The sequence below is a fragment of the Apteryx mantelli genome, chromosome 9, assembly GCF_036417845.1.
Source record: "Apteryx mantelli isolate bAptMan1 chromosome 9, bAptMan1.hap1, whole genome shotgun sequence".
NCBI classification, from domain to species: domain Eukaryota; kingdom Metazoa; phylum Chordata; class Aves; order Apterygiformes; family Apterygidae; genus Apteryx; species Apteryx mantelli.
In genome coordinates this window covers 23633259-23658628 of record NC_089986.1, presented here as the reverse complement: position 1 = coordinate 23658628, position 25370 = coordinate 23633259, and the positions used below count along the sequence as shown (strand labels likewise).

Below are 25370 nucleotides of genomic sequence, written 5' to 3'. Positions count from 1 at the left end.
GAGAGCAGCAAGGTTTCGCAAGGGAGGCACCCTTGAAGTGGATGGATTTCCCCTCACCCCCAAAACAGGCATACCTTGAGACTTCTGCAAATAGTCAAGCTCTAGCCACATTTCTGCTGCAACTCCTTTTCATTCATATGCTTTCATGCACAAAATTCTCATGTGCAGCATCTCACATACACTCCCCTAATCAGATTAGTACTAAAATCTAGTATCTCAACACCACGCCACCATGCCAGACTCAATATGTCCAGAAATAAATAAATAAAGAAAGAAATGGAGAAATAGCATATGGATGAGAAGTAGAAGTACAGAATGACAGAGCTGCTGCTGCCACTGCTCCACCGCCACAGAGCTGCGAAAGGCCCAACCCCTGCTCGGTTCCAAGTCCGAGCTATTGTTCTGCTGCTTTTTAATCTCATTTCTGCTCTAATGACAAACTTATTTTCAGTCACTTTTATGATTATAGCATACACACACACACACACTGGATGTAAAGGTGTTCAAAAAAAAAAAAAGGGGGGGGCCATAGGAAATCTGGAAGTTTCTCAGCATGAGTGATTTAGGAAAAAGGAAAATCTGAATTCTTAGGAAATCATTTGCATTCATGTGTGAGAATTGTTCACATAGCCAATTTGGAAAGAGTTTCATTTCCAGAATTGTTGTCCAGGATGATGATAAAACACCACAACTTTAGTATTTAAAATACACTCAAGCCTAAACGTGTGGGAATTGTGATGCTGGCTCCGCAACGCTGCCTTCCTTACTGTCTCTCAAAAGATTTATCCAGAGCAAACCTCTAATAAAGGCAGCCAAAATTCGTAACATTTTCAGGCAAAAATATGAATGTCAGAACTGCTAGGTCTCCCAAATACTTATTACTTTGGATTATTTTCCCCTTTTTGCAGAAAGCATTAGTCCACAGAGATAACTAAACAAGAGGGCAAAAGCAAGCGCACAGAGAAGCGGGAGGTGCGAAGGGTCTGCAAGCGCCGGCTGCCCCGGCTTGGCCTGCAGCCGCCCGGCACCCGCAGCGCACCAGGCCCTCGCCAGCTTGGCCGCTGCCCTCCTGCTAGCTGGTCCTTTCAGTAAACACGGGGCTCGAGAGCGTTCAGACAATTAAAAATTTCCTTTAAGTAAAATGAAATAAGAAAAGTTCACTGAAGTAGCCGTGAGCCAGATGAATGCTTCCCAAATGTGTTACGAACAAATTATTTGGCAGAACAAAAGGGCTGGCTGTAACCAAACCCTAACGTGTCCTTAATGGAGTGCAGATCGGGCCGGATGTTTAAAGTTTCCCCTCTGATCTCTCTGCACTTTGGCCTGCGGTTGTTTATACAGGCAGAGGCCAAGAGGTCGGACCGCTAAAATCAGCAAACTGTTTGCACATATGGCAAGCACACCGCAGGTAGGAATGCCGCCGCCGCTGCAGCCACACACGCTACGTTACAGCGATTGCTTTAGCTAAAACAGCAGACACGCAGCGCACACGTTACACGCGCCGAGAGGGCCGGGCAGCACGACGAAAATCAGCTGAAACTCAGAGGAGATGACTTTTCACCAGGGGCAACGTGCTAGGGAGAAGGTTTGGGGGTCACAGAAAACATGCTATTTTCAGAGTACTTGCGCTACCTTTACAACTAAAATTTATTAATTAAAATCACTAAATTAAAAAAAAATCATTCATTCATAAACCTTTAAAATGCTTCTAACCTTTATAAAGGTCTTCACAAAACCTCTCCAAACAGTGTATTTTACATAATATGAATGACTCATAAAAGAAGTATCTCTAGAAGCATTAAGCGCTGCATTACAGAAAGTGCAAACACACTACTGGTACGGTCACATGCAGTGTTTTGATGGACAGAAGAATGTATTTCGGAGAGTCACTACAGACTCTCCAAGAGAGCGCCAAAAGCTACAACACAAACACACCATCTGAAAAGCACCAAGATCCAAGAGAACTAATCACTTTGCTTTGGTTAAATACACTTTAACTGTCAAGCTAGCCGAAACCACAGAGTAGGGAAAGTACTTTTTTTTTTTTTTTTTTTTTTTTTTTTAAGCTTCAAGATGCTGTATCAAGGCTTTTTAAAAAAATTGAGTGACACATACAAGAAGATTATTATTAAACATTCTCAGATAGTTTTTACTGCAAAGCAGAAGCATGTCTTCCTTTAATCTAATGCCCAAACTACACAGGCAAACATGAATTTCCATATGGAAATGCAGTGTGCTACAGAAATAAAAAAGCCATGCTCAGAAAACGCAACTGTGACCCTCAAACCAAAGTTATCCTTTTCAGTATCCCCTACTTCCTTGCTCAGCATACATTTCTGTTTCATCCAAATTGCTTTCCTGCAATAGGATCATTAGATTAGGCCAAACAAACAAGAAATTTGTTTGCAAACTGCATTCGGCCCCTGACAACATGAATGCAAAGGATGCAACCCACAAACACAGCAGGACTGCTCGAGTAAACCACGCTTTTCGGCACAGGATCGGTGCCTTATTACACTCTTGGGTAAGATCTGCCACACTACTTGCTTAACAGCAATTAAAATCCATCTGAAAACTTACTTCCTTCAGTAAATAAGATCTTCATACATAAAACATTCCCAGATTGCTGCTTAGAGGCATACTTGAATTTTCAGTCCGTGGTAGGAAAGATGTAACTGGCTTTGCCACGCTGATGCCGGAAGCCTGTCTGCAGCCCAGGAGCTCCACCAATCTGTGTCATTAACAAAGAGCGAGCATCAAGACTACCTGGAAAAGGCAGCTGGTGAGGCAAAGAAACTAACAAAGAAAAAACAAAACAGTGCTAAAAAATAACCATTTCTAAAAGGATTATTTATTTAGAAATAGCCCATGAATATATGCTAGGCGTGAAAGTTCCTTAGTTCAAGACAGAAACATTCACGTAAGGCATGAAGATAGTCTTATATTCTTACTCATCATATGAGATCGACAAATTCATGACATGTTTTCATAGGCACATCTATGGAAAGTAGAGATATAGCTTTGATTTACTGATATGAGGTACCACTGGATACCTGCCCCACTCAGTTACCGCACACAATTACTTTAAGTCTACCCTGAACAAGCATCACCCAAACTATCCAGCGCTCCTAATGAACAGCTTCACGTAGCAGCAGACACTGATGAGCGTCGACGGTGAAGATGTGCAACTCAAACAGGAATACTGAATGCTGTTCAGCGTTTGTAATGCTATAGAAAATAAATAATTTCAAATCACTAACATAAATCCTCTCAGAAGGGGTGCCATCATTTTACCCTCTGCATTTCACTATCAACGAACATTTAAAATTAATGTTTAAAAACATGAAAGAATCCTCATCATTCTGGTAGCCGAACTTCAGTTCTCTCAATAATTTCTCAGGTAACTTTTCCTCTGCCTGAACCTTCAGACTCGGCGCTAAAGCTTGAAGTATACCATTTCACACTTTTTATGTTGAAAGGTTTTTTAAACATAAATTGAATACTTATTTGCTACCAGGCCTGAAGAAAAATCTGGTTGATCAGTCCCATTCCAGAAGAGTTAAGTGAAAAATTAAAGTTATTAAAATTCCCTACATATACAGGAATCTCACAACTGGAGGTGGGGCATTAGTCCAATCCTGTTATCACTAGCAGAACTTCTACTTTATTAGAAGTTAGCTTAAAAAGCTAATACAAAACTGAACCCGAAAACACAGGGTCCGTCTTGCTCTGTAGGACTACCCCCTCGGCTAGTCTACAGAAACGAAGAGACACACTAACTCACAGAGCCACAGAGGACTGGGGGGAAAGATTCAAGGAAAAAACATTGACAAAACAATGCCTTCAGGAGAACATATCCCCTGTTACTACAGTAAAACATACCACCTTGGATAAAACAGGAGCCAATGTAGTTGGAGACTGCCGTAACACACGTACTCCCTAGCTCAGACGGCGGCTGCAGAAAGCAGACTCGGTTCTGCTGTTCACTAACTTCAGAGGGTTTCACTTCACAGTCCCAGCATTATTTTAACATAATTTTACTGTCGGGGCAACTTTCTTCTTATTTATGCCGGAAAGTATGCAGCAGGGTCATTAATTTCAGTGCAACTATCTGCAAAACACAGCAACATTTACAGACTTGCTTGTTTGCAGATACACTTCCTTGTAGATTTACAATAAGAACATGATTTTTGCCATACTCTGAAGAGCAGTATATAAATTGCCACTCATTACAGTATATTACAGAAAGATCAGGTTTGTCTTATGTTTTCGCAGCTTTCTAAAGTGCAATTTGCTCCAAGCCCAGCCTGGAAACTGGGCTGTTACCTGCCTCTCCAAACAGAGAGGCTACCCTGTCTTTAAGGGAAGAAGAGAAAAGCCACGTGCAGGAAGACCTTGTGATTAGAGAAGGGAAGACGCTTCCAAGGCTAGAGATACAAACCAAGCAGTATTGTAAGGGGAAATATAATTTATGAGGAAATTATACGGCATCACAGTCAACATGAACAGGGCAAAGGATGAAAAGAGATCTCACACTGGAAAAAGTGTTGTTTTTTTGTTTGTTTTTTGAACTTTTTTCTAATCTAAGGAGGAAAAAAGACTTAGAAGTTAAAGGTAGCAGGAGGAATGGAGAAACCTTCTTGTTTTACAACTATGAAGGTAGCCTAACATACTACAACCTCTGATGGTTACTGTAGCTGTAACTTTCTTGTATAATTAGAACAGTATCCATTAAACAGAGTTCATGGATGTTAAGTAATAGCACGCATTTGCTGTTGTTACAGGAACCACAGCAAACCCACACAACATCTGGGCACGTTCCTACAGGTTCACCTCTACTCGCAAAACAAGGAATAAAAGCAAGTAATGATTCTCAAATACTAAAACATGGAAATTAATGAGATGTTCTCCAAATTTTATTTCGGCAGTAGATCCCCTTTTAGCTATTAGTGCAATGATGGTTAAACCACCTGGCTTTCCATAAAAACACATCTGAGCATGAATAAAACTGTAAAGGAATGACATGTCTGAAGAGACTTTGTGCCTTTTTCTCCCCCATTTGACAAAAGACTAAATTAAACCAAGTATGTGAGCAGCACGTTGGCATCATGAACAAAGAAATACTTGCATGAAGATAGCTCACAACAAAAGCCACAGAAGAAAGTTACCACCCTGCAAGTTATAAAAGTTCCCAGGAGGAAATAGCATATATCGCATAGGGGAAAAGACTAAGTCATAGTCATACTTTTTCTGTGTATCTGTATGTGGACAGTTTGATCAGCACAGGTAACACAGAAGAAAAGGGAAGTAATAGCCCTAAGGAATCTCAGGACAAACCAATATCTAAGGGCAATGCTTCCAGCCACCTCCCATCAAGCAAAAGGTGCATGAAAGAGTGTGCAAAAAGACTCTACTACTGGGAAGAGTTAGAATAGGGCTGTTGAATAAGCTGTTAAAAATGAACTGTTACCTACAAAAACTAAGAGGGATTTTCTAAACCACTCCCTTCAATACTGGGCGAATGATATCCCAATGGCATGCACAAGCACACACATTTTTGACAGAAAAATAAATAAATCACTAGATAATCTATTGCAGAAGCATAATTATTTGCACTGAAGCTTAAATTTATGCTGTACAGTGCCTGACAGCAATACAGATAGAGCAAATCCTAAAATAAACATATTTTCCAAATTTCTATTTCTAACTTAAACCTGTGAAAATCAGTTCACATTACTGAGTAATTCCAGCATCACAGCTCCAGCAAATTCAGAAAAGGATTAAGCAAAGCTATCAATTTTTTAATAATTCTTTTAGAGTAATAAATGTGATTTTCAAAGTCTAACTTGACTTCAGATTACAGTAACATTTACTTGAATTTGGAGAACAGAAGTGCAGTCGCTACTCTCCAAGTTTCTCATTTCTTAAAAACCAAACACGTGAAATCAGTGGAAGCATTTGAACAGCAGACAACAACGCAGGCTTTTCTCAAAGCCAGGATTCGGCACCTGCCCCGGTCCCTTTAGGAGCGCGAGCTGGAAGAACTCGCCCAGCCGTCTCCGAATCCAAGCGACCGCAGCACAGTGGTGGGCTCCCAAAACTTGGTCCCCTGCCCCAGGAGCTGCTGAACTTGAAGCATGCTAGCAACTTCTTATCTTTTAGGTCAATGACAACTGGATTCCCCATTAAATAGGTTTAAGCAGCAAAACAAAAAAAATAGACTGGATCGTAAGTAAAAAACCCTGTTATTTGTAAAGGTGGTAAGTACCTTTGCCTGAGTAGTCTCTGTCACTAGAGGTTGTTAAGAACAGGTCAAAGTTGTGTAAGATGAGACGTTGTTAATCTTACAAAAAACAGGAGCCTGAGATGGCCTTTCTAGCTACATGGTTTTATGAGCAACTATTTACTACCAACTTGGGATAATCAGATGAGTCTCTGCATTATCATCATTACTTTGTACAAATAAATGTTAAATATTTATATTTTATGTATAAAAATATATATATATTTATTTTTTCCCCCAATATTCACCCCAAAAGACCATTACAAAGACCATTCACTGTTACAGTTAAAGTCACACACTTAACTGAAATCTCCTGCCTCTGGAAGAGTGACGCTGCAGCCTAATGTTCTATTCTTAGTAACAAAACCCCAAAACCTGTATTACCTGAAGTCAGGGGTAAGAAAGGCAGGTGGGAATTAATTATTAGTAGAGTGCACTGACAGAAAAGAAGAGACAAGCTCAGCTGAGGGTGGGGGGAGAAGCTGGAGGACTGAAAGAAAGAGCAGCAGCTTTGTCAAGCTGTTGAGAAAAAGCTGAGAATCCTTTAGAAAACATCAACAAATTAGGATTAGAGGACAAGAAATGGCTTTATACAGCGGGGGGGGGGGGGGGGCACAATTAGCTCTGTGATTCCTAAAGTAGAAAGCAAAAACACTGCTTCCTGTTAAAGTATCCCAAAAGCTAAAGATTGCTCTTTCACAGCATTAGCTGCTTAATTACTAGCACTTCATCCTCTGCTGGCACGTCTGCAGGGAAAATTCTCACCAAGATTTAGCAAGACAGAATTATACTGCATTTTCAGAGTACATTATTTCCACTGCAATCTCCAGAGTAATGGATCATTTACATATCATAAAACAAACAGGTTTAGATAAACAAAAGACTTATCAATTAAAAAAAGTCTAGTTGAAAACCATTTGGGGAAAAAGAGTGTATGGTGAGAAATTACACATTTCTCCTGGCAGTTAACAATTCTGCAGTTTTAACGTAGGTTTCTTTATAGTTAAAAGGCCTTTGAGGAGAAGAGCCTGCATTTATAATCCACATGTGCGGTATGTTATCAGACAGCCCAACGCGAGTGAGAATAAACTGTGACTAATAGGAAGGAGGAGAGTCATTTTGTGCTCAGCCCCGGAGCTCGGCACGAGCCCCCCGTGCCCCAGCGCCCACGGGACGCCTGCAACCCAGGGTCGGAAAATCACTCAGGCCTTAAGCTGGGGCCTTCCGCAATGCCCCAGGGGGATCCAGACACAGCTGGAGGAGGGGAAGCCCAGAATCCCAAAACCTGGATCGCTGTTCCCGAGTCTCTACACAGAAATAGAGGCATCACCCTAAAACTCCGCCGGGATCTCTGTTCTCCAAACGCCTGCCGTTTGGTTTGCACCGCAGCAACGTTACGGGCCCTTCGCAAGTAAAGTAGGACCCCAGAACTTCTGTTTGGACAACTGCTTTCACCCACCTATTCGTGCGTTGTGGATGAAACGGCAGCATTCAAAGACTAATTTTAAGTGCTTCAAATTTATTTGGGATGTAAATAGTTACAGACGTTAAAAAAACCCAAACCACAGAACTACATCAGGTAGCCTTCTGCAGGTCAGTAGGCAGTGACAGTTCACAGAGACCATGGTATCTTTGTTGGTGAGCACTGAATACTCCAAAAAAGATCTGCAGGTTAAAATATGAGCTTGCACACACAGCTGTTTTCCGTAAACTGGCATTACATTTGTTAGTAAAGTCTTTTTCTCTTTTTAGAAGTATACGTTCCTGGCTCCCTGAACTCCAAAACAACTAGACTTAGTTGCTTTGTGCAGAAGAACTGCACACGGGCCGCACAAGGACTAGAACAAGAACTGCAAGAGGCTATCGAGCTACAGCAGTGCTCTTTGGCACCTAAGCAGGGGGAAAAAAACCAACAAAACCAACAACAAAAAATCAAAGCAAAAAAACCACGTAAATATTGCATGAAGGTGCTACAGAATATTTCAAAGTAACTGTACTATTCTATAAAAGAAATTTTAAGATACTATTTTGAAATTAAAATGTTCAGAAGCATGAGATTCAAGGATAAAAGCAAGAAACATCCCAAACATCTCATAAACGTAATTCTTGGATCTATGAAAACACCAGTTTTGGGCCAGATGGCTAACTTCTGAATGGAAAAGACCTTGAAGGGAATAAGGAAGTTATCAGGATACTATTGTTTCTCTTAAAAAAAAAAAATCTTGCAGCATATTTTCAACCAAAACATGAGTTATTCTTCTTGGAACTTAAAAAGACAAAAGAATTTTTAAGGCTAAAACACGGCTCAGCTGGATGTCAGACATTACTGCTGAACAGTTGGTTGGGCAGCATTATCCCCAAATCCTGCCAAATTTACTCATCTCTAAGCAATGGCTTTGGGATTTAGAACCAGAAAGGTATAAATCAGGGGTGGGGTTGCAATTTTTTATTCTTCTGTTATTACAATCTGCTCAACATGTTGTAATATGAAATTCAAGGGTTTTTTTTTTTTTTTTTCCCTTTCACATACCATTTCAAAACTTCAGCTCACTTAAACACTGACTTGTACTTTCTTAATGCAAATTCATAACAACCAAGAGTTCAGGCAAGAGTCTGGCAACGTGTAATTTTATCTAAAGCTGTCACCATCACAGCGTCCCTAATTGGGAAGGCAGCATATCCCGGCTAGACAGTTCAGTCTCTGAGGTAGTAGCTGCAGCAACCTGCATTGCACTTTAAGAGAGCGTGCAGGCTACAAGAGGAAAAAAATTGAAAGAGATACCAGAAGGCCTTTTTAGACCTGCGGAGAAGGCCAGTGCTGACGTACATCTACAGATGTTTCTCCATGGCATTAGCCAGAGTGCCCTGTGCTGACTTATGCACATGAAACAGCTCACAAAATCAGAATTTCCTCAAGAAGTCATCCTGCCAGCACTCGGTTACAGGGAACAGCCTTTGTTTCAATCATTTCTGTAGTATTACACAGTTCCGAGTGCACAGTGTTTCTGCAGCCCTCGCTGTGTGTTCTCAGCCTGGGAAGCTGTTAAATTCCCAGTTTGGTAGCTGTGAGTTGCATTGCCATATCCTGCATCTGTGGGCCATGTTATTAGTATTACCCATAATGCACAATGTCTTACTTTTTCTTCAATACTGGTTCAAAACAGGGCAGAACTGGACTCATAACGCACTTCTGAAACTCAAAATACTGACTATTCAATTGTCAGACACGTTTAAGGATGAGAAGCCACCACTGCACTCCACTTACTCAGTGAGCAAGTCTCCCACCGCAGCACTTATGTCCTCTTCCCACCGTTTTGCTTAAATGAACAAGTACTAATTTATCAGCCATGATCTGCAACATACATTTTTATAGTGTTTCACTATTTCTCAGAGGAGCTTGTGAAGTTTTTGGAAGACTTTAAATCAGAACTTTCAATGTTGTTCTTTTAAAGCATACGTACTGCTTGAATTCAGGAGCAATTCAAATGGGTCAAAGACTTTTCAAAAACTATCATTTTATATTGAATGCAACTTCCAGCTTGAACTTTGGCTTTAAAAAGACAGAAAAAGGATTTGGGAATTGCTGCTCTAGAAAATTGCCCGTAAGAAAAAAAAAATCCTCAAAGTTTTTATTTTCTCCTGCAACAGGAAACACATCACTATTTTAACAGCAAAGTAGTTACTTCAACTGCCTGAATATAATCCCACACACGCGTGGTTCAGCACACTTGGGAAAGTTAAGATCTGACAATGCTGATCCATTCCCAAAATTTACTTCAGGCTCAGACACCTCACCCAAAACAGTAAGACGCCATCACTTGTTAAGAAATACGTTTCTATACAGAAATAGGTATGTTACAAGTTTAACCAACATGAAACTTTTAGTTGTCCACTCCCAGTCAAAAGACTGGCATGCACTTTCTTTCGTTCAGCCAGGTGTGTTACAAAAGAGACAGTTCTTACTACAGGGGAGTAGCACGGACTGTCAAAATAAAGGAAAATAATATTTGATACCCATTTAAGTAACTATAGAAGTGATTACATATAATACAAATATATTTTTCTAGTAGTTAAATTCAGAAGGCACTAACATTTCTTGCCAGCCAACAAATGGTGGAGCTGCCTCTAAAATTTCCAAGAAAAATAGGATAAGTAGTACATTCCATTGGTAAAGGTCAAATCAAAGATCTCTAAAGTGAGTGCACTTTCTTTGACAGAAAAAACAATAAACCCAAACTAGTTACACTGCTCACCTCCCAATTTCCTCCTTATATCCAACACTTGCAAACAGTTTGGAAAACGAATGTGGAATTCCTCACTGAGTCTCTAGAGACCCTGTGATAACCAGTTACATTATTCTATCCAGGACTTTTCATAGCTATGCTTCTAAAATAAATAAATAAATACAGACAATTCAAAGCCAGTACAAATACTTTAGGTAAAATATTTTTAAACCTCTGATCATTTGTTCTGAGAAACATATCAGATATCATTTTCTATTTACCAGAGGCATCCATCAGAATACATCTCCAAAATTACGCGGTATGTATAAACCCGCATTTTGTACTCCAGGCTTGTGCAGGCCGGGACGGGCACCGAGAGCCTCTGCTGCCAGGGCCAGGGCCGCTGCCATGGCAGCGGGACGCAGCCAGGGCGGCTCCTTGCAGCTCTCCAACTCCGCGCGCTCTTGGCAGGCGGCGGGGCAGGTGGAGCAACGGGCGTCCCGCAAACACCACGGCGAGCTGCCAACCACCCGCCTTTTCCAGCATCCCTGAAAAGCTGCTTAGTCTGCCCAGGCTCCTTGTCTCCCTGCACGTTCCCTCCACCAGCCGGGCAAAGCACTGATGAAAGCTGATGCTCTCCAGAAGAGAGCCAACAGAGCACAATTTCCCACTGCTGCAGGGGAGGAAAAGGGTGAGGTTTTCATCATTTTTAGCAGGTATCAGTTGCAGCTGGAAGAACTACATTTTAACCCTATTACTCTAGGAGCAACATCCAGAGGAGAGAGGGCACTAAGGTCCTTGGAACAGACCCGCAGCCTTATCCTTCGCTGACACTTCCACCTGCACAGTAATAAATGCACTTCCAGGTCCACAGCATATCTCTACCTCGGCGTCAGAAGCGCAAGGTCATCGCAGCTTCACGAGCCCATCATGCGATCCCTTCACTTCTGTTCTTGTGAGCACTCTCACTCTTTGCTAGGCAACTGAAATACACGGGCCTTTAAATATTCAGAGGTCATCTATTTAAACAGCAAGTACGGAAAACGCTAGAAACCCCCGCAGTCAAGGCCTCCATTTACTCTGTAAGACAGTGCATAAACAGCCAGCACAAACCACGATGTGCATTCGGAGCAGCCAAAATCAATCATTAAATAGCAAAGTTACAACTCACTCTTTGACAGCACAATTTCAAGAACACCTAAGTTTACTGCCGTATCTACCAAAAGCTGCAATCAGCAGCACGAGATACAAATGCTCATTTTTTCCCAGAAGTAAGGTTTAAAAACAACCAACCAACCCACCCCACATATCTAAGCACGTTTAAATGCCTTTAAATTTGTGCGTGCAACAGGTACACATCACCGCCTCAAGATCTATTCTGATTTTTTCCACATGAATAAGCAATGACAAAAACACGTAAGATTAAGTGCTATAAGGGTGAACACAGGAGTCCTATGACCAATCCTGCAGTGCTGCACACCGTCGCGCCTGGGTACCAGCGGTCCTAGCAGAGGAGACGAGGGGTTTGCTTTAGAGCACCAGACAGACAAGCTCCTTTGGTTTCTAGAGGCTGTTTTTGTTGCAGGACAGCAATGGATCAGTGAACATGTGATAACAGGGGATGTGATGCCAGGCTGTCAGACGGCCTCGCAGCGAAGTGGTTTTAAACTTCCTCTTCACATGATCAGACTAGCCTAGGCCTATATAGAAGTTTAGTTCATAAGTTTACTCTTAGCTATAGATACACACTCAAAAATGACTATCCTGCCTTTCTTGGGGATAGTCTAGGAAGCTGTCCTGTCTTTTTCAACAAAACTCCCCCCACAAGAAACTGGAAGAGAATTTCTCTCTCTGCCATCTCGCAGACCACAGCTGCTAGCTATCCTTCTCTACTTATCCCCTTTTATCGCATATTTTCTATCAAACTCATTCACATCCTTTTTGTTTTAACCTCCCAGCCCAGCGAAGGGCACAGAAGGAGTGCACACCAGCTCCTTCTGTGGAGGCGGCAGGCCAAGCCCGGCTGGGCTGGGCTTAGCTTGGTAGATATTCCCAGTATTATGAAAACTGCTTCCACACTGAACTATTCCGTTTCCAAAAGCAGCTCCCCTACGCCACCCTGCAAAAGGGAAGCTGTAGCAAACTGTTAGCACACAACTCTTCGCAATGTCTGAGTAAACATCTAGAATAGTTTCGATCCTCGGCTACTCACGAGGCTGCCATTTAACAGTTGGCTGTAACAACCTTGCAAGGATGCTGTGGATAAAGTTTCCCCCCAGTGCCTATTACAGATGTTTATCAAAAGGTGATCTTAAACAAGGTCAAATTCTTAATTATGGTTTTACATTGGCTAGTATGTCAGAGGCATGGTTAATGAGCAGAGAATTAATTTTGATGGAAAAAAAATAGGCCATCCCATTATAACTGAAAAGAATAGCAAACCTAAAGAGGTTTTTAAAAGCTACTAATTGAAAGGCAGAGGTATTGTTCACTTGCTATTAGATTATTTTCTCTTTAAAAGACTGAGTTCCATTCATAAAGTCCCAAAACCAAGAAAAATTTTGTTCAGCCATCTATTTTTGTTAAAATATTTACAAGCGTAGTTCATTCAGTAGCTCAGCTGATACAGTATTAAGCAAGAACAAGGCTCCTCTTATCACCTTGTTCAGCCTTCTACACCATAATTCACAGTGGGAGAGAAAGGAGGCCCCACAGAGCAGCTGCATCCTCCTTAATCTCTCGGCTCCCTCATATCTGGGTAGCCTAATTGTGCCAGCCACCAGGACAGTTAACTCAGCTGGAATAATGAGAGCTCTTGGATAAAGATGCCCTGGGAATTACAACTGGAAGCACTCCAGGGTCTTTGCAAGAGGAAAAATTAGGCCCAGACAGGCCCATTAAATCTGTCCCCTCCTAGACAGTAGCTGACTCTTGCAGAGCTCCTGGTCCATCTCCGTATCTTGCTCCCCAGCTTGCCTGTAGAAGTTCAGTTTAGGTCAAGTTCTCTATTCAAACCTATTTACTTTTTTGGAACTCTGTGTATTGGGAGACAGATGTAGAGTTCATGCCTGCACATGATGTCATCTGAAGCTCAGCATAGTTGCAAGTAGTAGACCCAGTGGGACTGTTCAGAGCTACTGAATCCTCTCTCTGCTAAACCATGTAGCACTCAGCTCTGGAAATACATTTGCAAAGATGCCTGAATCCATGCAGGACTAACAGGGTTCAGCTATTCTTGGCTCTGTGATACAGCAGAGTGGGTCTACTGGGTCCAAGCTGGTCTGAGGAACAGAAAACCTGGGAACCTGAGATCCCAGATTCTTAGGGATCCACAGCTGCTTCTAAAGGTCCTCAAAAGATAACTGTGGAAAGAAAGGCTACTGGCCTGAATTCAAGTATGCTTACACACACCATGTTAGAGTTTCACTACTATGGGAAACTTTTATAATATCCACAAATCAAAGAAGGTTGAAAACCACAGATATAAAACATATCCTCAAGTAAGCAAGAGTTTTGCTGTTAAATACATCCAGGAAGTTTCTCAAGACTTTTTTTCCCCCCCTCAGCCTGTTCCCTTTCTTTGGATACAGATTTCTTACCACTCTGCTTGCCAAAATAGAAAATTCTCAGAACAGAAAATATTTTGATACAATCCATACCATCATGATGAGACACAATGCACAGGGTTTAGTTGTGGGCAGTAACTATGGGGATACAAGTTACCCACAGTGGACCGATCCCCTCTAGTGCACTTACTTCACAACAGGAAGATAAAGAAAAAAAATATCCAACATGAAAAAAATTGAAAGATAGCATAATGAAAAAATTTGGTAACACTTACGGTCAAGTCCATTGATGTATCTCATTGTAATTTCACAGTGCCCCCAAACTGCACTGACTATGGGGTAAAGTTTTTTCCCTTTTAGTCCCCTGAAGGCCACTCCAAGATACTGTCCATCCACCATGAAGCTAAGAGTCCCTTCATCCATATCCAAAACCACCAGTAAGGAGTCTGGGAGTACAAAAGACTCATCCGGTTCCAAAAAGACAGGATACGTGACCCCAGGTTGGTTTTTACAATTGTGATAAAGTTTGTTGCGTCCTAGATCCCAGCCCCACGATTCGCTATTGCTACCAACCAACGACGTGTATCCCACAGAATGCAACGGAGCTTCGGCTGTCGAGACACCCACCACGGCATGAGTTCCTCGTTGCCTTGTGGGCCAGTGAATTTGCCAGACGTGTAGGCCTCTTGTGTAGCCAACTTTGCCCCGGATGCAATCTGTGCTTTGGGCAACTGGGTGTCTATGAAAGGTTAGTTTATCATCTTCCTTTACAAATATATTTAAAGACCGATCTTCATTGTTCCATGCATGTTTATATTGGACCTCCAGCTTGGCAGGGGGCATATCCAATAACATGTCCAGTCGTGCAGGCTTGCAAAAATCCGGGCCTCTCAGCTCTCGTTTAACAGGCCTGTAAGGAGGCTCCCTCACATCCACAGACTTTATGCTCCCTGAGATTTTCTGGCCCATTGCTTGGCTGCAGATTTACAAAGGAGAAAGAAAAGTTGACTTTGGCCCAACGTTACCTCATGAAAGCACTTTTACACTGAGCCAGCAACTTGACAAGCTGACTGGATTTACTTCTCCTGTTTGGAGCTTTTTAGCAGCAAAGTTCTCAGAGAAAAAAATGCTCCTGAAAGAAAGCAGAAAGTTTCCAGTTAAAAAAAATCAAGAAAGCCAATAGAAAACCCACAGTATATTTTTAAAAAACTTCTTGTGATTCCTAGTAGTTATTTTAAACACCAAAAACTGACAATTCACCACTTTTTGTTCAATATCCTACAACACTAACCAGACTGCCAGCAGGATACTCTGAGCCCACCAGCATTCAGCCTACAGACAGTAATTTCCTCCTATTCATAATAGGATACAGACATTCTCCACCTTCTGCCCTCCCACCCATTTTGTCTAGCCAGGTCCAAAATGGTCTTGAAAAAAGGCATATGCTATTCGCCAGGAACAGGGATAAACTTAATGTTCAGCTGTAACTCCACTTTCGCTTACTCTTCAGTTTCATTTTCTTAGAAATATGCACTATATCAGAACATCATTTTATTTCTAAGCTGTTCTCTTGCCTGGACCCTTGCAATCCAGGGCTTCAGCTTCCATGTTCTAATGTTACTAGAACAAATGCAGCCAACAGCAAATGTTTGCAAACTTTAATTGCTTTAAAAAAAAAAAAAAAAAAAAAAAAAAAAGGAAGGAGAGGGAATAAGAAGCATTGAAGGACAAAGGAAGAATGGCAATTTCAGTTCCTTGGCAGACCTTTCTAATGGGGAACTTCTATCAGAGCGCATGTTCTTCAGACTACTAGATAGCAGGCTAATCCCCATTCTCTGCATTGAAGTATTAAGCTGATGAGAAGGACTGGGACACAGTAATAGCAAGACACATTCAGGCAAATACATGATTTTGAAGTACATTATTCCTGAGCTTCTGTAGATGAACATGGCAATTTAGCTAGAAGAGCTCAGAAGCCACCCAGAAAGCTGCGTATGAAAGATCCTTTGCAGCCTGGAAAAGTTTTATTCATTCACCGTTTAGAGCTCAGGTAGAATGCAAAGGGAAGCAACAAACCTCTAGCAGAACTAAAGGAATAAAAATGAAGACAAAGTCCTATAAACTCAAGTAGGTGATTGGCAGGGGATCAAATAAAGTATCTGCATCAGCAGACATTTCTGTCTTCTAGCAGAAGCAGATCCAAGTCCTGGAATGCTCCCCTAGCTGAGGGGACCCCAATCCGATTAGTTACTGACAGAGTTAAAAAGCGTTTTAAAAAGAAGCAAAAACTGCCGGACGCTCAAAAGCTTGAAGTGACTATGGGACAGTTGTTTTTCATAAAGCACCAAACAACCGGCAGGAGCATGAATGCCTTGCAAAAAATGTCTTGCAAAAAATGTCTTCATTATAAAGAAGACCCCAGACCGGTGGCTCATCAAGTGAATTTCTACCCTGGATATACTGTCACACGGCAAAGATCATTTCTGAAAGAATGTAAGTAAGAAACAGGTATTGCCAATGGAAGGAGAAAACAGAAATCTGTGAAAAGAGCATCTGTAGAATTTACAGTCTAACAAGCCATGTTTTAGAAGTAAATGAATTCTTTATATTATTTACAATGGTCAATACCATATAAAGCATTTTCTGCATGTATTAAGTAATCCCTTACTGAAAGTTTGTGAGGTACACACTTCAGTGTTGCCCAATGTCTATTAACACCTGCCCATATAGGGACAGCATGCAAAAGACAGTCTTTAAGCTTAACTTGTACAGCACTTAAAATTTCTCTAAACTTGAGCTAATTTATAAGCACGCATTTAGTTTTCTCAAGAGTTAAGCTGCAGTGCAGAGAAAAGCACACTAAAATATAGCCTCATTTCTCCCCAGCCCACTACAATAGGATATACAACAGGAGACAGAAAACGTGAACCTGGTGTTAACATCCATGATCATTCATTAATCTGAAAGACACACGCAGGCAGCAAAGTATGAAAAGTGTCCCTGTCAGAGAAATCGCAATTCTGACCACTTTGAAATGGGGTATAGGAAAAATTGGAGAGTAAGTGAAACAGCATTTGTGTTATATCAAAGCTTTCATTACAAAAAAAGAAAAAAGTTAAGAAAAATCCATATGACAGTTAAGTTACCGTATAAAAGATACTATTTTCTGGTAGAAAGGCAGAGTGCCCTCCCAAGCATGTTTATGTGCACACCTGCATGTAAAACGACAACTTCTTTGCACCCAATTTTCATTTTAAAGTGAAATTTAAACATGAGCCTCAAAACCCTGGTATCATGCTTGCAGAAGGATTCAGAATGCCTCGCAGGAACTCCTCCTTCTCACTGAAGGAGCACCACAACTTGAAAATTACCCTCTGTGAGATTAGCTTGAAAGAGCCTCCCTTCCAAACCATGCAACAAGAACCTGGAAGTTGACGCAGTAGTTGTATTTCACTTGATGCTTGCCATTTCCACTATTGCAGAAGCACTCGCAACTGAAATGCTAATGCTGTTTCAGAAGTACGATGGCAGATTTGGCCCACTGAAGCATGTCCAGTACTTTAATCCACACTAATAAGCTTGGGGAGATGAAACACTGACACTAAAATACATAGAGGGAGCAACAGGAAGTGAATACCATCGGATAAGCATTTTTTGCTATGAACTTGAGAGAACGCAAACTGGGAAAACGTGAGACGTTCAAAGGGAGCCCGGCGAGTTCTGTACAGGATTTAGTTTCAGGTGCCTCTGAAGACTTCCTCTTTAAAGCACAAGACCATTGCCGCGTTGCTGCTGGTGGGCGGCGGGGAGACGGCTGGGGAACTCCTCAGTGCATCCTCACGTATCACTTCCTGAGCACCTAAGGAGCTAAACTTGGCACAGAGCTTTACCTGGCAAACTACCAAGAGAGTATAAGCACCACAGTGACTTCCTTGGCAGGCCATAGAGAAACATTCTTTCTAATGCTCCCCAAATTGTAACATAAACAGATTACTAATAAATAGATTGGTAATTCAGAGGAGTAAAATGCATCTTTATAAGCACCTTGGTACAAGCATGGCTGGGTCCTCACTCTGGGACGTACTTGGTAAGCATTTTGGTTTGAAACTGTATCTTACAGTGTTGGTCAGAGAGATAAAGCCCTTGTAATCTCATGTCTATGTATGAACATTACCAAATAATTTAATGATATACTGCAGCATTTTACCAAAAAACTTTGCATGGACATAGGACTGAACAATAATGCAAAATCTTGTAATTACTGAGGCATTAAAAATTATAAGAGTTTCTAATTAGTGGTGCAACTCAAAAGGTCCCTTTCACCAAATAATTTCTCCTACCAACTGTAACATGCTACTCTCTTCTGCCTTTTAGTTCTGTATGTCTAGATAGCTGTTCTTGAGCTTTTACTAGAAAGCCAAATATAGCCACATTTTTTTCATCCAATTATCAGTGGACTTGAACAGGTGAACAAAAAAGAAAAGTCTTCAGCATTTAATCATTTATACTACAGCAGTACCTGTATAACCCCTTACTAGCTGTGCTCTAACAGCTCTGATCTGTGGTCACGTAGCATAGCTCACATGAGAACTTTTTTACATGAGGAGGTACTGAAGGGTGCAACGCATGCCTTCTACTCACAACACATGCAACCTTAACGGGAGCTCCTCAGGGAGCGACTCATGCAGACAGTCCTCCTGCTAGCTCACAACGGTCCCTTCGGTCGCTTGGAGGACCAACCTGTCTCAAAGCCAAAATCATTACTCCCTTTTCTTGTCTGCATCCTGTCCATTTACCCCAAGCAGACAGCAGAGGCCACCTCTGAAGAGGAGCCACAAGGAGCGGTGGCAGAGGCGATGCCTTGTCCTGCTGCCCCCTCGGGAGCCGCTGTTGGAGGAGCACAACTCACTGGGAGGACACCGGGCTGCTGCCTCTATCAACACACATCACCTCCCTGATGCTGAGGGCAACATCACACCTCCAGCACAGAAGACTAGGAAACCTCTCTCACACGTGCCCCATCACTGTCCAGGTCACCAGGCGGCTCCCCCTACGCAACCAGTGCACACCAGGGCCAGTCAGGAAAGCCAAGAATGTTCTTCACGATGGGAAAGGAGGTTTTTAATCAAATTATCTGGTAAAAGTACTCCAAATTGGCTTCCTCTCTGCAGCACTGGAAAGGCTAGATCACATAGGATTAGGAAAAGTTGCAGATGGAGCTAAAAGGAGAAGATGATTATTCCTTTCAGATTAGTTCTACTTGATCCATTTACAGAAATATTTGGTTATAAAACCTTCTCACCATCTCCAGAACTTACAGGAACTCAAAGCATAGCACCATGATTCAACCCCTGTGATTTTTGTCATCTTTTGCTACTTAGTGAAACAGTTCATTACTTGTATCTTCTCACAGTTAAGGTCAGTAACAAGTATCAGGAACATCATACCTGGATGTATAAGTATTCCGAAGATTAAATGAACTATGCATTTTCACTGTATAATTTTGCTTCAAATGTTTTTCCAGGGTTTTGCTTCTCCAGTAATTTCAAACCACCACAGCATTCAGGAAATCAGAAAATATTTCAATACAGCTTAATACATGACTTCTCCATTCTATCTGTTTAGAGACTACAGTTGAAACAGCAAATTGAATCAGCAAATTGAAACAACAAATCAGTTATTCCTGGGATGAAACATATTTGGGAGTGGGGAGAAGTAGTACTTTCACAGGAAGAGAAAAAGGACCATGTCAGTACAGTCCTTTAGCGACTGGAAGCCTATGGTTGAGAAGACTGCTAGTTTCTGTAACCTAAATTATTTCTGTCTCATGGTTTCACATTCATGCCACACTTTGTCAGGATATGATGATTATATTAGAATACTGCACAAGAACAAGCCAACTCCAAACAGGAAAAGCATGTCAACTTCACTTAGTGTCCTCATGCAGACTGCCAAAATATTTAGAGAAGTTATTCACAATAAAAACAGAAATTATACTTACCATAAAAAAGAAAAGGCTTGCTGAGATACCACTTTACTGTAATTAAATAGGGTGCATTTTTTAAACAACTCAGTATATTGGCACCAGTAGAAGGTAACTGCTGATCAAAGAAATGTGCTTTCTACAAATTATTTTCTGCATTTGCAGTTGCATTTCCCTTTCGATTACCATGAACTAGACATGAACAAAACTTGAAAAACACATATGATAAATGACACCACAGAAATGCAATTCAAAACTACAGTAAGAACATGCTAAGACTTAGGTTAATTCCACTAAATTGACACTTACTTAAAATAAGTGAAAAGACGACAGATGAGGCCAAGCTAATGGTACCGATTAATGAAATCATCCATTGGAAAAAGTGGGGAAGGTGACTACTGTCTACAAGCATTCCAAACTTACATTACGGCCGAAATAAATTATAATCATATAAAAAATATTACACAGTAATTTCCAGTCTTTTTGCTACTGAGCCTAGTTGGGTTGCCTTTCCTGCAACCTCACTGCCACGTCCTCTTTTTGCCTGCAAACACTGGCGTTGCTGCCAGGGAACGAGGGCTCCTGACTGATACCAGAGCTGCAACAGAAGCTCCTGAACTCCCAGCTCTGCACCATGGGCACACAAGTCCTTCATGCCCCAGCTGCTTGAACACAACCAACGGTAAGTGGTTGAGTAGTCTGAAACTACCCCAGTTAAAGTGTCTCTATTGGAGGAATATGAAGAAGAGAAACACGGGTCCTGCTGTGCAAGTTGATGAAGAAGGTTTTATAAGTTTAAGAACAAGCAGTTTTAACTCCACCCAGAGAACGTACAGGCACAAGGCCAGGGTCTATCAACTACATTCCCAGTGTGCAAACAGCTATGTAACTATGACAACACTGTTTTGAGGGTGACAATGAATTAAACATATTCTTGGCACCCTAAAAAGACTGGCCAGCTTGGTTTTAACTGTAGATCCTGGTATCCAACACGGTTGATTTACCGTGTATTTTGAACAATGTTGGCTTCCTCTGTCAAACTGGGAATATACAGTAACAGCGCACCAGCCAAGAATGCTTGGATACTCTAAACTACCCTGTGCTACAGATAAAATTTTATACTGCATGCACACTTAGCAAATGACATTTAACATGTGGGATGAACACTGCAGCACAAAGTCATGACTTCCGCAATTCCTAAAGGAATGCAAATCATGAAAATCCCAAGGACATTCCTCCATAAAGGCTAACTTGTTCTATAATGTTACAAAAATGTAATTGTTTCAAAATTCAAGATAAGCACATGAATTTAAGCTTGTTATTAAAATAGACTGTGTATTTAGATGCTTGGAATTAGAATAATCTGAAATACCACACTGCATGCACCAGAGTCAGCAGGTAATTTAGTCATATGATGAAGAATTCTGAAAGAATCTTGAGGAGCTATGAATAGTGCTATGTATATTTTTAAGTACTTCCATCTACTGTACTTCGGAACTGTAGCTGGTTTGGGGTTTCCATTCTTTTTTAAGCCTTCTGTGCCTCTGCATGTGTTTCTGGGAATCGAACCTCTGGCACTGAAAGTTTGTTTTAGATGTAAACAAGTACTTTCTGAAGAAATGTGGAAGATGACAAGCAACATTTCCATTCCATAAACAGATTTTTTTGCATAATGCCTTCTCAGTTAGACTACAGCAATGTAATTTGAAAAACAAATACAGTAACATATAGTTACAACAAAAATGACTACTTTTTCTATGCACATACTTTAAAAACAACAACATTTACTTTGAAAATTACTGAATGGCAACAGTGGCATTCTTTTCAGGGTATTTAACAGGAATAAGCACGTGACTCCACAATTACCATAAGCTAACTGATGTTCAGGCTGCTACAGCTTCCTACCACCCTACCCATTCATTCTGCCCTCCTGCCTTGCAGCCACCTGCATTCAAAGGGCCTTGTGACGAGGCTGGCTCAGCAAAGTCAAGTGGGTAAAAACTAGTATTTTATTTTGCCAGGTTATTTTCAGGTGGATTAGCCCTTTGATCTGGCACATCATGTAGTCATGTGAACATACGCTCTGGCATAAGGAAAGGGAGAGGAAGAAAAAAGAAAAAAAAATCTGAAAGCCGGGACCAGCCATTTAAGCAGCAGCCCAGACTGTCGGGTGAACTTCTACAGCCGCTTCAAGCTGCCCTACGGGGCACAGCTGAACCGTACATCCAAGTTCAGTATAGTCAGGAGCTTCTATCAAAGGGGTCGTTTCCCTGGGTTCGTCCATCCCCGATCTGAAACGATGCCCCTTTTCCCCTCTCGTGGCTCATATCTAGCAATTTTGCAACTGCACAGCACATCAGTTCAGCAAATTTCTCTCATCTACATTACACTATGGAGACATTTAGTCTTGGGGGTAATATGCTTGTTTGGGGGGGTTTTGAAGTTATTCTTGACCACTGTCTTCTTCAATGCATGCATCAAGCTCATGTACATCACTTTCTTTTTTTCTTCCAATTCTGGATTTTTTCAGAGACGGCACACCTGATCTGAATATAATTATACATATCCAAAATGACATAGGCAATGACTTCATTTTCTTTTCAGAAAAATGAAGCTGATATCTATTACTCTGTCCCCGCCCAACAAAACACATGTGCAGCACAGAAAAAAATCCTTTTCCATAACAGCATTGGCAATACCCATTCTTTCACTGCAATTTAAACAACACTGTGACAAATACCTATTTGAATTCCAGAATCTTCTGCATTTTTTTCCCCCCATTTTGCTGTCTTTCTGAAATGACAGGGAAGTAAACTTGCCTCTTCTGAAAGTCCCTGCTTACAACTTCCTCACCTTCAGCAAGAAATCAGCAAGAATGCATCTTTCGTCCTTCGACCACCCCTCTATTATGGTAAGTATCTTCCTTTCCCTTCTTGCTGAAGTAGCCATTTTGAATACACAAATGTCAGGGTTACGTTAAAAGAGCAAATTAGCATATGAACAGGCTTAACACTAAATTGAAAATTATGTTTTCAGCTCCACTTCATATTTTTCAGAATGATTTGCCATTTTAGATTTTTACTCAGCCATATTTCACCAAAATAAATAAATAATATTGATAGGTATCATCAGAACACGTGGGATTTTAAGCCCAAAGAATAATTAAGTTTCAAGATCTCACTTCCTCCCTGGTGACTACTCTTCACCGGCCTAATACTGTTTTAGACCATTTATTTTATGTCTTGTAGAATACCTCTACAGCTTTGTAGAAGATCAATACCTCTAAAACTTCCGTTTCAGAATGGAAAACTCATTCAACTATGACCACTGATCTAGTTGACTACATTCCAACTATTTCTTTTGCTACAACGTACAATGAAGCCAAAATGCAAGTTCAAAAGTCTCACATAGGAGAAAGACAACTACTGGAAAGCATCATTCCTCAGTCTAGCCAGATACAAATCTCAGAGGACATGCAAGAGATGATCCCTGCATAGACAGAGTGGAGGTCCAGAGATAGTAGAAAATAACAATCAGATAAACAAGAGCTCCTCTAACTTTATGTAATTCTTCAGCAGAACTTTATTGCAATTGCAAAAACCATAACAACACGTTCTAGTGAAAGTTTGGCCTGTTAGCTCAAGGTTCTGTCATAGTATTACATGTGCTGATATTTTCCAGGCCTGATGAGTCTTTGCAAGTCATGAGGAAGCCTAAGTCTACACTTGGTTTTCTAGGAACAGTATCATGATGAGGATGGGAATAAGGAGGAACATCCACAACAGCAGCTCTTCTTAGTTAATCACAGGGCTCCTGTAGACTTACCAGACTCTACAAGAGATGGCTCCACTTTCACAGTGCTTGTCTGTCTGTTTTACAGTCACTGGATGAATCAAGCTCTTAGCCTTTACACCATTTACAAAAAGAAATTCATTAATGGCTTAAAATTTGCAGTGCTCTTGGCATGGCCAGAATACTTTGTCTTTTTGTTTTGCTTAAGCCTTGTGCTGTTTAATTCTCCACTGAATTGAAGCAACAGCATACAAGCAATACCTGTCAGAAGCTCTCACCGTTGGCAGGCCAGAAGCAGACACATCTGACACAGCAGCTGAAGGCAGCCCATTAGAGACAGTTCCTCATCTGACCCAAACAGCTTTAATACTTCCAACAGCGCTGCCAAACTCCGGTGACAAAAACATATTGTGCCTCTGGGCAACACAACAGCCACCAGTTGAAGCCATCCGCCCCCCTGCAGCGTGCTGAACGGCTGCTGCAGCAGCGATGCCTACAAAAGGCTGTCACGGGCGAACTGCGGGCAATCTGTCGGACAGGAGCCATAGGCACGCTCCAGGCTCAGGCCCGGCTCGCGGTTCGGGGCCGTCAGGAAAGGGGGAGGGCAGGCTTGGAGGGAACCCAGCCATTGTACTTGCACAAACACGCAGGAGATGAATACACAAGAACAAGTTTGACTCTGAACAAAAGCATATTCTTTTGTTTAATAGGAAAATAGCCTTACACAATCACACCATCTGCAGCCCTCTCAACCTTGCCCCTTTAACTATTTCAGTCAGTAGCCATCATCAGCCAAACCTGGCAGAATGGTGGTGGGCTCAAAGATAACTATGTTCCTACAAAGCAGGCAGCTGGGGAGACCAGGAACAACTTAGAAGTGACCAAATTGAGGATTAGGTTGGAGCACGAGCTCACATCTTACAACATACCAAGGAATCCAGAAGAGAACAAGCTCATTTAAATGCTGTAACTGCACGCAAAGCGCCCTAAAGACTTCAAGTCAAATTAGCCACAAGACAAATCCAGGAAACAATGCCTCGTTAGTGCTGCTGCTTCTGGAATGACTTGTTTTACAGAACAGAAGAGAAGTAAACAGACTTGATATTTCTCAAGGAAGTACCATCACAAACTTAGATATGTGGGCAGTTTCATATTTCCCAGGTGAGGTGGCAAGTCAAGTTACATAGAGCTTTAGAGCTCTAACAAAAAGGCAAAACAACTTCCTCTTAAATGTTCTCACAAAAAAGACCAACACATTTTTAAGCAACAGCAGTGAACTTCAGCAGAGGTGTGTGTTTGAGACAGAAAGACGAAGTCCATCTGTCAGTAGAGAACAACTACAGAGCCAAATGGGAACAAAGGAGAAAGTAAGAGCCTGGAACAAGCAGCCTGAGCTCTAAGCAACTAAATTTTTTTCTTATACACAGAAAAGGTTTTATATTTTAAAGAGTAGTATTCTCATTTGTATTTGCTATTAATTTAGGAAATGGAGCATTTAATAATGCAGGAAAGGCTGGGAAAGG

At 41.4% G+C, this 25370-nt stretch overlaps 1 protein-coding gene across 4 annotated transcripts in view; it reads right to left on the bottom strand.

The window, feature by feature from the left end:
- Window positions 1-25370, bottom strand: part of SPSB4 (splA/ryanodine receptor domain and SOCS box containing 4) — a 97636-nt gene that overhangs the window by 57662 nt on the left and 14604 nt on the right. For all 4 annotated transcript variants that reach the window (XR_010884973.1, XM_067301472.1, XM_067301474.1 and 1 more), the window contains exon 2: window positions 14348-15204. Coding sequence is in view for 3 of the 4 variants with exons in the window: in XM_067301472.1 (XP_067157573.1) it covers window positions 14348-15041 (694 nt within the window). In the remaining variant the exon portion in view is untranslated. The remainder of the gene's footprint in view (window positions 1-14347; window positions 15205-25370) is intronic.